Below are 16,842 nucleotides of genomic sequence, written 5' to 3'. Positions count from 1 at the left end.
ACTCACAATACAAATGAGGAGCTTTGAGCAAATTGCGTTTTGGCTAAATAACTGTATTTGCAGTTTCAGATTTTGAAATCTTTTCATTAGAAAAAGAAAACCAGATATAGCCAAGGGAGCAAATACTTGCCAAATCAAAACCAATAAAAATGACTAAACGTAAACAGGTTCATTATAAAACAAAAACGCAATGAACAGAAAATGTTCAAGCAGTAAAGTTACAATAAATTTTACAGACAAAGGTCAAAGATGAGTTCAGTTACTTGGCTGAGCCTCATAACATAAAGCTATTACAAAAATCGAAACTCATTTGGGAAAGAGTATCTGAAAGGACCTTAACCGTTAACCTGCTGTTCAGACACTACATTTACTTTCCCATTAACATTAGCAGAAATCTCTAATTCTACTTGCCAATGCTGGGATCACAATGGATGCAAGTTTGCCCCACCAATTCCATTGAATGTTGTGACTTTTATGCTAAACTAATTTGTCCTCAAAAATAAATAATGAATAAAGACGTCTGAAATGCAGTAAAACATTAGTTTCTGGAAGTGCCCAATTACAGATACTTGGCTAGCCAAGGGAGCTCAGGGCTATCCTTCAATGCAAAAGTCACATCATCACTGCATCCAAAAGACAATTCACATTGATCAATAAATTGCTGCCAATGGAGGGTTGTTATTTTATTTGAAATTTGCACTGCCTCCTGTATGAAGATTATGAACAATTGGGTACCTAATGCACAGAAGCTTACCTAGAAAAGTTTAACTGCAATTTCTGCAATCTGTGTTTTGCTCCTTCTTCACAAAGAAGGATTCTGCACTGGCCAAGGGTGCAACTGCCAAAAAAAACAAGAACTGAATGAACTCATAGCAGTAAAATGTGCATTTCTTCTTTCTAAAAATTTGAATTCAAATAACAAGTTTCTCCCATATAATTAAGGTAACAACAAAATGAAGAGCAGAACCATCAAGTGCCTCATAAATAATAGAAGCAACTGATATTCACTCACCCAGCTTTTAGGATGGTATCCCATTCAGGGCAGGTTTGCCCATTGATCTTGCAGAGACGTGCCACTGTCATTGCCAACTAAAATGGAAACCACTAGGAATCAGCAATGTGTTGTAGGGACTTGATGCTGTCATTAACATAGAAAGTTTTTCTATTCAAAGAAGTAAGAGTTGAGAGATACCCTTTCAAAGGTGACTTCACCCATTCCAGTAGTATAGAGTTCATGTACCATTGCCACCAATAAAATTTTACTCAGCTTTGAACAACTTTTCATTACCTGTAAAAGACATTGATCTTTATGTGAGAAGGAAAGACAATATGCTATTTCTGGTCTTCTCTCAGTTGATGAAAGTAATTGTTTCCTCCTTGAACAGGAGAAAAAGCTTCATATTGAGATATGTTTTGTCCATGTGGTGTAAGCCAGCAAGGGACCCACTTAAGAAAAGGACTTAGAAAGAACAAATTAGACTAAAGATCAGACAAAGAGAATAAAAATACCTTTATGTTCAAGACTTGGGGATTCTTTAATTCCTTTCCAATACACTATTCTGATATAGACTTAAAAACATGGTTTTGAGACACAGGATAAAAACTTAAAATCTTAGGTTGGGCCTAATGTGATTTCTGCCATCAAACAAAAAAAATTAAAGGTTTGCAGAAGAGGAACAGACGGCTATTATTGTAAGAGAAGAGAATGCTGAAAGTACAAAATTTTGAAAAAGAAAAAGGAAACACCTAAAATTGTAGGGTTAGCACAATAGTACTTCAGCTACAGTGTGCGCTACTGCAACTTGCTAAATAAGAGCAACAGAATCTTGTTACAGTAATTTCAGAAAGAATATTTTTTAGATGAAATTTCGGAAGATAAGAAACACATATAGTAATTAGAAGAGAAAGAGGAAAAAAATAGAGGAAAAAAAGAAAGAAAAATGAAATGTCACACAATGATTTGAAATCACTGCTAAGAGACCACTAGACCCAATGCAAAAAACAATTTTTTGAATTTTTTTTTGAATTTGAATTCTCTTGAATTTTATTTAGTCAAATAATTTGGTACAACATCCTAGTAGTTTTATACAGATAGAACACTAAAGCCCGAGAGGTCAAATTGAAACATCATAATGGCTGGAAAATGATGGTCAAAATTAAAACATGAGTGGGAACCCTAATGGGCACAAAAATAACCCAATAAGGTTCAACTAATATAACCCAATGAAAAAAAATATATCAGCTGAATTTAAGGACTTCTCAGATGCAATAATTCACAGAGAGAGAAGATACACAGTGGGGTTGTCCAAGATAAACATGTGTCAGTTAGTGGTTTCCACCCCAACTTAACCATTAAATTCATTTTTGACAGGAGTGAACAAGAAATTTGGGTCTAGCAGGGTGTAATGGAGTTTCAAAAACTCAAAGGTGTCAGTTATGCTCACCTACTTGGGACCACTTGGTGTAACAGACTACTCACAAGGAAATTAAATCATATCATGCAGTAGCTAGAATGTTTACGATATACTAACGGGTCATCTCATTGTTGAAGGTGATTCTGCATTGGTTATTACATGGTGCAGAAATAATTCTGATCCTCCACACAGATGACCCAGTGTTTGATGAAATTATGAATACTATGAATACAGCTTGTATTTCAATTATGGAGTCTTGTAACTGGATCCTCAAATGGCCTAGCGAATAAGCTGGTCAATGAGCAAGCATTTCTCCAACAGCTCGTATGGGAGCATCCCCTCAGTTTTATTCTTATTTTTCTTTTTTACTTTTTTGGTAAAGGATGCAATTTTTTTCCTCAAAGACAAAACACTCTCTTTACAACAAGAGATTGAAAGAAGGTTCCCTACTTAGCAAGCAAGTCAGGCAAAGGAATTTGTTAATCTAAGAATATGAGACCAGCTACAAAAAAAAAGAGATAATATCAATAATCTCATAAAAAAATCCCAATGGGGCCAAGGTGTGGCAAAAAGGAGCAGCATCCAATAACCACTTTTGAGTCTCCTTCAACAAGAAGGGGACTGCTGAGGTGAACGTGGTAGATAACGAGACCGCGGTGAAGTGCATAAAGCTCAACAGAGGAATCAAAAATCCCTAATAGGCCTGAGTAAGTGATAAGAGGGGTGCCATCTGAATCACAAAAAACTCTTGCTTGGATTTCTGAAGAAACTACCATCAAAGTTGAGCTTAAAGGTGCCCGATTGGGGTGGCAGCCATTTTTGCATTATAGGGAGCTTAGAGGTGATGGATATTGGAGCCACAATTCTTTAATAAAATCATTCAGTATATTCTCCCTACCAAAGTTGGGTAAATCCTTATGGGGCATTATGGGGGCAATTGTGTCTAGCCGTCTCTTGAGCTCGACTTGTTGACGACTTCAAAGACTATACAGGTGTCATTTTAAGGCAACAGAGGTCACACTATAGTATGGAGCAGTCTGGTCCTCCAGTAGGACATCTTAAATTTAATTTTAGGGTAACAAAGATGGGTTAAGATGCCCAATCTCATGACTTGTCCCACCAAGTTCAGTCCCTAGAAACCCTTTGCTGGTGCCCACATCACCCTCTTTACATGACTATTCATACTAGAAACCATTCTGCTACCTTGTCGCAACAACCATATCCCAAAGTTTGTGGAGCCTAACATTAGCCATGGTTGATATCTATGCCCTTCTAGTGAAGCAATTTTAGGAGCTCTCAAATTGTCAATTTGTTCACAATTGGTGATGGGATTACTTCCACGCTTACTTTTGCCGGTGCTTTTGCTGGAATAACAGTTCCCATGGGTAGCAATCTAGGAGAATGTGCTTAGAATCATTGTACTAAGTTTGAAACAACAATTGCTTTGGCTTTCATCTGTTGGTTTGCAGTCTCCCTATCTCTCCTCCATATTAATAAAGGCACGAGGATTGATATTTGTACAAACTTTTCCATGAAAACCAAGAGATTGAGAAGATTGTAGAGACCTTTGCCATGTCTAGTGTGCTCGAATGGCAAGTCACAAGCCCTAATAAAATTATTATTTTGACTTTAAGAGGAGATTGCATGAGGTAGTTTGGCCCGAGGTCTCCTCTCTGATGTTGTCTTGTCTATTTCAATTGCATATCTTCTACTTCATTATCTCCAAGAAATCGATTCCAAATTCTTGTCACCATTAAAAAACACACCCAATTTTTATTTTTATTTTGACTTAGCAAGGATTGTTTACCTTTGTCAAGTTTATTTTTTGTCTATTTCCTAGCTTAAATTGCACGATAATTTTTATGGTCGCCTTTGGACAATTTCCTTGTTTACTCTTTATGGTTGGTTTTGTTAGGCACTTTAGTCATGAGTTAGTCATGTTTCTTTGCACATCTCCCCTCCTTGGTGTCAAATTGGTCAATTCCTCTCTTGAGGAATAAGTCATGTTTTTAGAAGCATAGGCTATTAAACCTCTGGTAATTCTTTAGTTTATCAATTTGAAGCAAAGCATAATAGATTCACTACTTGTAATTTTTTTTTGAAATGACACTACTTGTAAATTAGAGGAGTGCACCCAACATCTAGGATGAATCAAGTCTTTTTGTTCACCCAAGTGGTATTTTTTTTAGCTACCCTTAAAATAGTGAGCAGTTTCTTTTTCAATGCCCTAAAATTAGTTTTTTTTTTTTTTTTTGCCTTTGCATTTGCATTTGAACGAATTTTTTTCAAACTAAGACTTTTTGGGTCTTTGAGTACTTTTAGTCCCCAATTTGAAGGGGAGAAATAGAAATACTTAAAAAGAGGCGTTGAGGAGCCTACAAAGAAGAATTGCATGTGTTATGCTAAAAAAAATTATGTGAAATCTTATGTGATTCATAAAAAAAAATCTTACAAGTATCACAAAAAGAAATCTAATAGAAGAGGTCTTTTAGTTGTTCACTTTGTTTCTTATTAGAAATTCTATTTTAGGTGTAAGTGAGACATGCGTAGTTTACTATTACAGTGATTCATTTATTATAAATAGAGCACCAATGACATCAATTTACAAGTAAGCAATGAATTTTAATTTCTCTCCTAAAATTTCAACAAGGTTTTCATATGAGAAATAGCCAAAATCCTCCTTTAATTTCAAGAATTAATTTTCCAAAATTTTGAACAAGCATGCTTGTACAATAAAGACCTAAGTGCTTTGATTATTTAAACTACAACATATTGTGTATATTTTCTGAAGCAAACTCTGTTATTTGATTTTTCAGCAACATAAAAAAGTATCATCAAAGAAACTCTTATTTTATCTTGCCATTCTTTTTATGTTGGAGGCTTTTTAAAAGGGAAGATTACGGCTATGAAACACAATTTACCTGAATATGAGGTGCCTCAAACATTTCTTTTATGGCTGCTTCAACATCTGCCATGCTAACAAGGGGGTTTTCTGAATATAAAGAAACAACTGTTATTTCCTGACTAGTCAAAGCTTCTGACTGTGACATTACTATGACAAGTCCCTTAAATTGCATTGACAAATAAACCATTAAAAAATAGAGGCAGGAAAGAAGAGAAACATGCTAACTTCACTCTTAAGGCTGTGTTTGGAATACAGAAAGTGGAGAGAAAAGAAAATGAAGAGAGAAGAAAGTGAAAAAGAAAGAGAAAAGAAAAGACGTTTCTTTTCTCTTGTTCAGATGCTCATGGAATATGAGAGAGAAAATGGAAGAAAAATGTAGTTTCTCTTGTTTGGATACACGTGGAAAATAAAAAAGAAAAGAAAATTAGTAATATTTTAAAATTTCGATGATTAAAATTTTCTCTCAAGTTTCTATTTTTTTTTCTCCCCAAATTCCATCATTTTGTGAGAGAATTTATTAATTACGATCTTTTAGTTTCTTTCCTCTCAATAATTCTCTGCTACCAAACAACAGAAAATATCTTTCTCTCCCTTTTTCTTTTCTTTTCTTTTCTTTTGTGTGGGTTCCAAACAGAACCTAGAGGACCTTACTGCTTGGACTCAGAAACATGGGAAAAAAACGGAAAAAGAAACAAATCAAGGGAAATAGAGAAAAAGTAACAAGTAAAATTCTAGTAGAAGTGAAAGTTGCAATTTCTAAAGAAGAGAAATTTTGCCAGCCTCTAAATCAAGCAATAAGTGTATCACATTGAAGAATAATGTAAACCAAAGAAAAATTGTTAGTATGTCCAAAAGAACTTATAATGGGAAAATGGATAAGTTACACTTAGTTGACACACATAATTCTGAGATGCTGAAAATTGAGAAAGAAGTTAAATTCAATCAAAGAGTGTGCAGATATTTTTGCTAATTTCAGTAAGATCTTCAATAATGTTTCTTTTCTTTTGGATTTGGTCATATACATAGGACTACCTTGGATAATGTTATCATGAGTAGAGGGTGATGATAACTGCTTAAGTCGAGAATCTGCTATTTCAGCAGCTCGTCTACAAATTTCAAGTGCCCTTCGAGCATCTCCAGAGATAGCTGCAACCTGGACAGACAGATGACATGGTGAAACTGTTAATGTTGTACGGATAGGATTACCCTAGAATTCCATCCATGCAAATCAGATGTGAACGAAAATAAAGAAGAATCAAAATCAGGTCAGGGAGGAGGTAGAGGTTTAACTGTAATCCATGTATCCTCTATCACATACCTAACCTAAGCCAAGCTGTCCAGTTTCATAGAAATCGAGCCATTTTTAATCAGGTTAAATGATGATATTAAAATAAAAACAACACATTATATCAGAAAATTCAATCCGTTACATGTTACATAAGAAGGGATGTGTGCAATAAAATAAAGCATGATACAGATGGGTACATATTTTTCACATTGGTTGAAGCATCAAACTCTACCCAAGCTGACATTCTAAAAACTGAGCATGGCTCTACTTTTTTTTGGGTTGTGTTGTTGTGGTACATCTTAAGCCCAAATACAAGTGTTTTCTAGGTGTACAGATTTAAGAGGAAAATCCCAATAATAGAATCTACAAGGGTAAAGTTTGAGATCTAACAATAGAAGTAAATGTCCATGTCAAGATCAAGATCAAGATCAAACTTGAATCTTCCATGACAGATCTATGTGTTTTCAGGTCCATAGTAGGTTCATTCAAATTCCATTCCTAGTGTCATCATTATCTCTGCTTCCGCTCCAATTACTCTGGTATCAACTATATGAGTCCTTCCCTGTGACATTGGTCACTCTGACCAGGCAGCTTTATGCGAGGGCCCTTTTTGATCATTATACCAGGGTTCCTGGGATCAAGATCAAACTTGGATCTCCCATGACAGGTCTCTGTGTGTTCAGGTCAACAGCAGGTTCATTCAAATTCAGATCCTAGTGTCATTGTTGTCTCTGCTTCATTCCAATTACACTGGTATTAACTATACGAGTCCTTCCCAGTGTCACTGGTCATTCTGACCAGGCTGCTTTACGAGACAGCCCTTTTTTATCAATATAGTAGGTTTCCTGGTGTCATAGATTACCTAAAAAGTATGAGATAGGAAATGGTCAAATCATATGTACGTTTATTAACCTAACGATGGGAAATCGAGACAGTTCCATCCAAAATAAGCACTAGAGGCTAGGAGGCTTATTCTCAACTTGTAAGTCCTTGATCTTTCAAAATCCACAATAGATGTAGGATTTCTACCCATTAAAACTTAAAACATCCTTCACATTGAATTGACTCGTTCAGCAACCACATGATACAAAACGTTTACCTTCTAACAGATAGAAACATCTTCTTCACATAGGCTTGTGATTGGATGTTGAAGATTCACTGACAGCATTCCTAATGTACTTACGCAACTTGTAATTAGACATTGCATCTACTCTTTATGGAATATCACATGCATAGAATAGTAATAAGAAAGCATGACATATCATATTCATGCATAATGGTTGTGAAATTGTGTGAGAAAAAAAGAAGAAAAGAGAAGAAAAAGGAGGGAGAACTCAAGAGAGAAGTAGTAGTTTGTTAACTCTGCCTCAACCCCTAATTGGCACTATTAATCACTGAAGTTAATTACAACAAAATAGCAAAAAAAGTCCCTTAGACCCAAAAAAGTGAAGAAAAATGCAAAAATGCCCCTTAGCTCACTAACGTGTAATACAGCCAATAAAGACCAAAATGAAGAAAAATGGCAAAAATGTCCTTAGCTCACTAACGTGTAATACAGCCAATAAAGACACAAAAAAGTGAAGAAAATGGCAAAAAAGTCCCTTAGCTCTCTAAGGTATAATACTGCCAATAAAGACCCAAAAATGTGAAGAAAAATTACATCTCTAACCTCTTCTAATAGGAAACTGCCAGCACTACCATATACCATATGAAAAACTACCCTTGAACTTCAAGTTGGGGCATACATATCAGCTAACCCCAGCTTGGTACAAAAATGAATAAATTCATGTTTCCCAAGAGTCTTTGTAAGCACATTTACAACCTAATTTGTTGTCTTGACATATGGAGTGATTACTTTCCCACACATTATTGCATCACAAATGAAATGGCAATCAACCTCTATATGTTTAGTCTTTTCGTGAAAATCTGAGTTACTAGCAATGAAAATAGTCGTTTGATTATCACATATTAACACCAATAGCTGGTTTGTTCCTAGACCAAACTCGTTCAACACAAATTTCACCTTCATGAGTTCACTAACAGTGTGAGTTATAGCTCGATATTCAGCCTCAACACTTGACCTTGCCATAAAAATCTGTTTCTTACTTTTTCAACTTACAAATTACAATAATTTGTTTTAACTAAAATAACAAGAAGTGGGAACAACATCTCCCCAAAAGAGTTTAGAAACATGCATCTAGAACAATATTGTACAAGCTACCTCAAGGAGATATCAATTCTTCATTTCAATAACACATTCCATTGGGAAGTATACATGCACAAAGTTAGGTGAAAAATCTCATGCATATCACAAAAACAAGAAAATTTATGATTGGCAAACTTAAGACCATTATCAGAACTAAATACTTGAATAAAAGCACCAAATTATGTCTTTATTTCATTATAAAATTTGGAGAATACATAAAAAACTTCAGTATTCTGTCGTAAGATACACACCCATATAACCCTACTATAATCATCAATAGAAGTTCAGAAATACATAAAAACCAACAAAACAATGGACCTGACAAAGGCCTCACACATCAAAATGAACTAAATGGGAAAGACTTTGACTCTGGCAATGACAAATGAACTTCTACGAGGCTTCCCAAGCTGATACAGTTAACAATCAAATGAAAGATATGAAGGCAAATAAGGGAGAAATTGGTACAACTTCATGGGTGATGGATGCCCCAAATGTAGATGTCATAAATATGGTGATGTAATAGCAACAAAGGCGAGAGATTTCTACATAGGAGTCACATCAAAATAATGAAGTCTTTTCTCATGCTCTGAACCAATCATCCTCCTTGTTTGAAAGTCCTAAATACACAATGAGAAGGAGAAAATGTTATTGAGTATTACAAAGATTTTGTAACCTTACTGACAAACATCAAATTGTTTGAAATTTGGCAACATACGATACTGAAGATGACAAACAAGGTGAAGCAGGTACAATTCCATCACCATGAACAACAAAGAGGACCATATGGGACAAATGCAAAAGACTTAGACGGGGACAAAATAGAAAACAAAGAAGGCATACCTAACATAAGAGATGATGCTCCAGAATCAATCAGCCACTAAGGAGTAGACACGTATAGTGCAAACATACTTAAGCTTGCTAGAGTGGTATTGGCCGTGGGAGTACAGCGCACAGAAGTTGCAGGAATAGAGGACAAAGTAAGCTAACCTAACTGTTGAAGGATCTTCTAAAGAGTATCTTAAGTGCTGCTAGAATATCCTACTACTCCTCTCAATACATCAGTCCCTTCTATTGCAACACCAGAATTTGCTCATGTGGGCTTCCCAAACTTGTCCCAGCAGCACTTATTAGAAAAGCGATTGGACCTTCCAAAATGAACACATTTTATATCTCCTCGATTGCGACCTCTACCACCAGTATCACATCCACACCCCTTAACCCTACTACCTCCCCCTCATCCTCTAAAAGACTCGGACTTAGGAGGGATAAAAGAGGTATTAAGACTAGTTGCATCATATCCTTTGCACCTTTGCCATTCTTCACAGCACCTTCTGCTCTAACTACCCAATTATATGCGTTTTCTAGTGTAGGGACATCATTTTTACCAAGAATCTGAGCATGTATAGCATCATACTCCTGGGCCAAACCATCCAAGAAACGGGCAAGTTAAATCTGCCCTTTCTCCTTTCTAAGTTCATTAGCATATGTAGTAAAAGATGGAATGTACTAATCTCCTATAAGATACTCCGGATCTTTGTAAAATTTTCAATCATTGTTTTGTCACCATGAATCATGTTGAAATACTTTAGTATATAAAATGATTGACTCAAGATAGGTTACTTTCTTGGGAAAAGATGAACTCTAGGGTTTCCCACATATCCTTTGAAGTAATGTAACTCATAACCCATTGCTCATACTTTCATCCGTACTGTACACTAGAAAAATCATTAACAAACTATCATCTGCCTCCTAATTATCATTCATAAAGGTAGGAGGAGTGTCCTGAAGATATTTCATCTTCCTTGTAGCCATCAAAAACATTTTAACAGATCGAACCAGTTTCCCATCTAACACCTTACAAGGGGTAACAATTCTCCTAAATCAGATAAGAATGCTTGTCTAAAACTCCCAATTCAACAAACATAAACAATCCAATAGATCACCAATTGCTTCAATCAAAACTAACATTAGTCCAATTTAAAACCTGCACAAACTCTTATGGACCCCACAAGTGCACTTCCAGTGCACCCCAACACAAACTTATAGCACCACGATTCAAGCAATAGATACAAATAGACATGTAAAACTTAACCAGAAACACAATTTTTTAGACTGGTGGTTTGCACAAGCACAACCTGAAACCAGTAATGATGGCATAGGCACTGGTATGGTCCAGACTTTACTGCCGTGACAGATTTAATCCTCTAGGTGCACAAGCATACTTAAATACTGTTCAAATATTACACAAGCCAGTAACCTTAGGACAAAAAAAGAAGAAAAATCTGACCTTTAAGAGTAATCAACAGAGGGCAAATGTAAAATTCATTGTCCTAATCCCATAAACTGAGAAGAACAAGAAGAATAACCTCAGAACCCCTCCCTTACAGACCATAGTGCTCTATACCAAGTGAAATTGAGTGATAAAGAAGAAGAAAAGAGAAGAAATTTGGAGCCGAAAGGGAGACCAAGGGAGAGAGAACTGCGAGAGAGAGGAAGTGGTTCGTTAACTCTCCCTTCACCCCTAATGGGCTTTCTTAATCACTTAAGTGAATTACACTAAAATAGCACAAACGCCCTTCAGCTCTCAAATGTGTAATAAGGCCAATAAACACCCAAAAAAGTGAAGAAAAATTACATCTCTAACCTTACATCTGCATAGTATTTTATTAGCAAAGGTAACAGAATTGTCAATTTTAGACCAGGCTTTCGGACTGGACTGTGCAGGTCAAACATGCCCTATAAATTTGAACATAGATCCACCTTGTGGTAGTAAACAGACAAAAGAAATGGATTCCGTCCATTTCTGTTTAGTCCATAGGGTCAGTCTAATGCAGCCTAGTGTGATGCAAACCATGGCAAATAATCCAAAGATAACGCAAAACATACTTAAATTCTCTATCAATGTGGCATGAATTACATAAAGCCAACAAAGATTTCCACCATCACCAATTCGAAAGAACTTAATCAACTACATATTCTGTTATCTTCTATCAAGGGGTTTTGCTAGCTGAAGCCGCTGCTTTAACATTTCCTGACAACATATTTGGCTTAATTTATGGATTATTGAAACTGTGACTATAATGCTCCATAGATATGGATATATGCCAACCATGTATATGGTAACATTTTGCAAAGATGCTGCTCTTTTGTACCTACCTTCCTTGAAGCAAACTCAACAGCTTGATTTTCAAATGCATCTAGGCCTCTAAGACGACTCCAGATGATCTCTTGCAGTTGCTGATAATTATAGGGGCCAAAACAGAGCCTTTGAATTCCCATTCGGCTTGAAATACGAGGAAGCAGTTTTTCTGGGAGATCCATCGTATTGGCTATCCCTGCAGCATATATTTGGTTCAACAAAATGGCACATTATTGAATTGCTACTAGAGTAGCCAACTGTCAGATAAACATATCATAAAAATACAGAATCGTTCAAAAAGTAAAACATTACCTATTACAATCAATTTGGAGTTAGGTTTGGTTGGCCAATCAATAATATTGTACAAAACCTAAAATTAGGAGCACGCTGTAAATTTTTTTTTTCAAAATGGCAAGCACTGTAAATACTAATGCAACAATTCTCTGACAGATCAAGCACGCTCTTTAGAAAATTACAGCATGACAGCTTGCCTTAATGACCGTATGAAATTATTAGATTATAAATAGCATACCGACTGGTTTCTGGTTACAAGAAGATCAAGCTCATCTATTAGTAGAATACAGGGCTGATTGTCTTCTTTGCCAACTTTTCTGTTGTCCTCTGAAAATCGCCTATTCAGTAAGTGAAGTGCTTTCTTCCACCCAACTCTATGTCCTGTGAGAGCTTCATAGAGAACCTGAACATACCCTCAGATTATATCAAGAACTGCAAGCGCAAAAGCAAGGATGCATAGATGGGTATACTAAATGTTTTACCCTGTATATGTTTTCTGGAGAAGCCAATTTAAGGCCATTAATCTCCACAAAACAGAAGGGCCTTATGCTTCCTGCATCAATTTCAGATCGTAGATACCTCATCACTGCAAGTGCACTCATTGTCTGCAGTTTAATAAAATGTTCAAGAGAAGATGTCACTTATGGCAAGAGAAGAATGTCAACAGTTAAAGAAGACACATACTAGAAAGAGAAACCCACCTTGCCAGTTCCAGGAACTCCATGAATATAGAGGCAACGCCCAAGGCATTGATCTTCACATAGTGCACCTTTAATGAATGATGTTATCTCCTCCATTTCTCTGCCAAACAAGAACATCTTTGTTCAAATAAGTTTTCACTAAATGTGTGAACCCCAAAAAACCCAAGAAGTATGGACATACTTATCTCTGCAAGGCAGTGATTTTGGTAAAGTTGCTAACAGAAGTGTTGCCTTTGCCTTTTCAAGATCTTTCTGATTGTGGCATCTGACATATTCCGGAATCTTTTTTATTCCAATCTTTTGAAGACCAAAAATCCTCCCCTTCCTTGAGTTCTGAATCAATAGAAATCATCTAGAAACATTATTAGTTTACTCAAAATACTGTGAGCTCTACCAATGTAAAATTAAACCCAAAAAATAAAAGAAAACATTACCGCTGCAACTTCGTGGCACTTGTATTTGTGGTCTGGGAATTTTCTGGTTGGAAAACCGTTTGCAACGTCTTCCTCACACCCTGAATCTCCTTCGGTATCAGAGCCAGGATCCTTGGAAAAATCCCAATCTTCGTTGCTATCAGCATTTCCACCATTCTGACTCAAGTCAATAGCTTGTAAGAGACACTAAAACAAATTGGATGTATAAACTCATAGTTTTTTTTTGGGCACACACACAGAGCTGCACTCTAATCTGGATAGCTGCAAGAAGGATGTAATCCTGAAACTGTAGCACTTGGCTAGATGCCTAGACCAGATACTAAGCTGCATTAAGGGAAGGACTTGGAGAAACAACTACTAGTGGTCTTCAAAGAATTACATTAATCCAAATTGGGCCACAGAAGAGAGGGGACCTAATATGAAGTTTTTGTTTTCTTACCACCTACCTCATCCTCGTTATTTGCCTCCATGACACGCTTGAAACTGTGCCAATGGACATCATACTCATATTCGCAAAGAAATATATCATCACCCTCATTACTGGCTTTAGAGTATTCTTTAGGATTTAGAACCTGACAATGCCTGATGATGGATTCCATCTGCAATAGCAAATGCATGATAGTGAAGATGAAAATGGTGGCAAGCTGGGAACGCACTGGATGCATCACATGCTTTTGAAATTTCATCAAGGAAAGGGTTAAAGAAACCTCATAAACACTAAACAGCAGAACAAGGAAATAAAAAGAAAAGACAAACTTCCATAAAAACCTAGAATTAAGAGAACACAATAATAATAATAATAATAATAATAATAATAATTCATGGAACTGTGAACAATAAGAAAAAAATAAACACTTTCTCTTTGGTAAAAGCAAATTGTGCATTCTTTTGTTAACGTTGGTTACACACGTATACAACACCCATTTCCCCTGGTGAAACCTAAACCCAAAACCTCACAAAAGAAACACACTTATTTAACCATTGAACCAAAGCCCCAATCCACAAGTTGTATATTCTCAACAGAAGGAAACCAAATTTAATAGATAATAAGTCAAGACATTATAGTTATCAAGAGCACACTGCAGAAATTACATCTGAAATGAGGGAGAGAGATGTCTAAACAGTCAAGTGATTTGGAAGTTCTGCAGGATAAAGTACCTCTGTCGTCCTGACAAATACTTATACTCACACATTAATCCGAGTAAAAATCTAAAACATAATTGTCCTTTTCAAATTTTGCCATCAAAGCCATCAAAGGGAAGCTGAAACTGCAAAAAGTAGCTAAAGTTTTCTTAACACGTCCTGTTGACTGACCACAAAAACAGCCACAAAAAGACACACTCTGACATTATTTGAGGTGGCAAGTAGCATGCTCAAGCCCCTGCTGATTAAACTTTACAGCATAATTCATCATTGAGTAGCAGTTATATGCCTAGTAAATTTTCTTAGTATAATAATGAAAAGATGATGGGCCAAATGCTATACTTCGAGACGGTGAAAATCCCAAATTAGGGAGCTAGCTCTAATCAATACATTATTTTCTCTAAGTTTCACATCAAGCTTACTGAAAATGGCATTCAGGCTTCTCGATGCCCTTCATTTAATGTGTCACTCTTACGATAATTTTAAACCCACCAGCACATCAATTTGACAGCAAGATCAAACTACCAGAGTTCTCATCTTTCTTTCAAGTCTTTCCTGAACGACCTCCATCAATTTGTATCCATTCTTCACTATTGTGGTTCTTAACTTACACTAACAAACCCTTTGAAGCGGTACACTGGTAGATCTCCCTCAAACATATCCAACATCTCAAAATGATTCCCTGTTTTATCCTCATTAGGTGCTACTCCTAACTGTTCTCTAACACTTTCCATTTATTTTATGTGCATTGTTTTCACGCTTAACCACCTATTATACTGCCCACTTTCGTATTACCCAAAACTGGGCCAGAGATCAAGATGAAAAACAAATGACTTGACATCAAGATGATATCCTCATAAATAGATATAACCTACTCTACCATGTCCAGTTACCTCAGTATTAGCATAATCACGTGTACGGTAAAGCTCCCTCCGTAAATTATGTGTCTGCCTCCCTGCTCTAGTCTCTTCAGGAATTATGTACCAGCGACCCTTGAACCAGTAGCTTCCATCGGGTTCCTTCCATAAACTGCGAAAATTCCATTAAGCAGAAACGTTTATAAGCAACAGCAAGCAACCGCAGTAAGAGTAACATTAGGACCTTTACTTTAGCCACTAAATTCCCAGTCAGCAGAAACTGATATGATCGAAAGAAAACAGCAATTGTTCAAGTATAAATACCGCAACTTTTAACATAACGTTACCTTTCGATCCGTGCAGCCCATAAATCACTAGAACGAAGCTTCTCCCTAGCTGTTCTACGGATCTTTTTACCTTTCGGAAGTACTGGAAGCTGAACGTCCTCGCCCCGCTTTCTAGCTTCGCAAAATCCACAAATCCAATCGCCTTCGGGAACATCCTTTAAAGGCGGCTTGAGACATTTCAGATGAAATCCACCCAAACAACTGTCACATTCAATCATGATTGACTTCCCAGACTTAAAACAAATACGACAATCCTCCACTTCCGGATCATCGTCATCCGAACTTGCATCTTCCCGCCTCTTCACATAAACATCGTCGCCTATTTCAAATTCACCTTCATCATAAACCACTTTCTTATAGTACAAGCGCTTTTTAGGTCTCGCGTTTTTAGAAGAACTTGATATCAGCTTCTTCTCAGCCGTCCTCTTTCTCTTTTTAGGCTCTACAGGATTGGGAGATACTGGAGCAATCGGAGCTTCGGTTGATGGCTTATCGGATAGTTGAAACGATTTTTTCCTGCTTTTTGTAGGATTGGGGATTTTAAAACCATCATCAGAACACTTCTCTTTGGAAGTGAATCCATTACGGTTTTGAGCATCGGATACTGAGGTAGTCAAGCGAGAAGACCGACGAGGAGTTACGGAGGCTCCTGGCGTCGGAGGACCTGAAAGAACCGAAGTAGGAGATAGCTTCGACTTCGATGGAGTGTACGATCGAAATTTCTTAGGCGTTTCGGCCATTGCCCGTCAGAGAAGCTGCAGGGGAACGACAAGAGGGAGAAGATCGGCGCTGAAATATAGGTCATTTTTGTAGCGTTGAGAGATGGCGGGAAATTTTCCGTCCCGACTTCCTCGCGTTGAATTCGGGTCGGCGTAGCTGTAAATATGGTGTACTAACACATCTCTGTCCGTCTAATGGGACCCGCTCATGAGCCAATGACATGATCGAGACCGTTAGTTCAAAGCTGCAGTTTGTAAACTTATCAGTTAACCGTAGATTGAGGTACGAGCTCAGTTTGAGCTATAAAGCGGCTTCTCTATTTTCTTGGGCGTGGGCCTTCCACAATCCGCACGCTGTGCTTCAGCGCTTGTTGTAGTATTCGCAAATTCGCCAA

The 16,842-nt window shown here is 36.9% G+C and overlaps 1 protein-coding gene and 1 non-coding gene across 3 annotated transcripts; both read right to left on the bottom strand.

Annotated features, from left to right (window-relative positions):
• Positions 1 to 193: 193 nt before the first annotated feature.
• Positions 194 to 16,474, bottom strand: LOC137936639 (origin of replication complex subunit 1B-like). Of its 2 annotated transcripts, none has more exons than XM_068781442.1 (16): positions 15,729 to 16,474; positions 15,418 to 15,553; positions 13,828 to 13,980; positions 13,382 to 13,537; positions 13,129 to 13,280; positions 12,948 to 13,047; positions 12,729 to 12,851; positions 12,485 to 12,649; positions 12,265 to 12,322; positions 11,970 to 12,148; positions 6,352 to 6,472; positions 5,336 to 5,406; positions 1,193 to 1,288; positions 1,013 to 1,089; positions 736 to 838; positions 194 to 623 (listed from the first exon to the last, which is right to left on the bottom strand). In XM_068781442.1, exons 1-15 carry the CDS (start codon positions 16,466 to 16,468, stop codon positions 751 to 753), a joined length of 2,415 nt encoding a protein of 804 aa, XP_068637543.1. In that variant the 5' UTR covers positions 16,469 to 16,474; the 3' UTR covers positions 194 to 623; positions 736 to 750. The 2 variants fall into 2 exon arrangements, with proteins under 2 accessions (XP_068637543.1, XP_068637542.1); XM_068781441.1 differs by having other exon boundaries at positions 755 to 838.
• Positions 13,849 to 13,920, bottom strand: LOC137937927 (small nucleolar RNA snoR28). Its single transcript, XR_011109712.1, has one exon. It is a non-coding gene; the product is annotated as a small nucleolar RNA snoR28 (small nucleolar RNA).
• Positions 16,475 to 16,842: the final 368 nt, after the last annotated feature.

Source organism: Aristolochia californica, unplaced genomic scaffold (assembly GCF_029961685.1).
Source record: "Aristolochia californica isolate CCGP_79_NKW_82.1479 unplaced genomic scaffold, dmAriCali1.0.hap1 SCAF_7, whole genome shotgun sequence".
Taxonomy (NCBI): Eukaryota; Viridiplantae; Streptophyta; class Magnoliopsida; order Piperales; family Aristolochiaceae; genus Aristolochia; species Aristolochia californica.
This window is presented reverse-complemented; position numbering and strand designations above follow the sequence as displayed.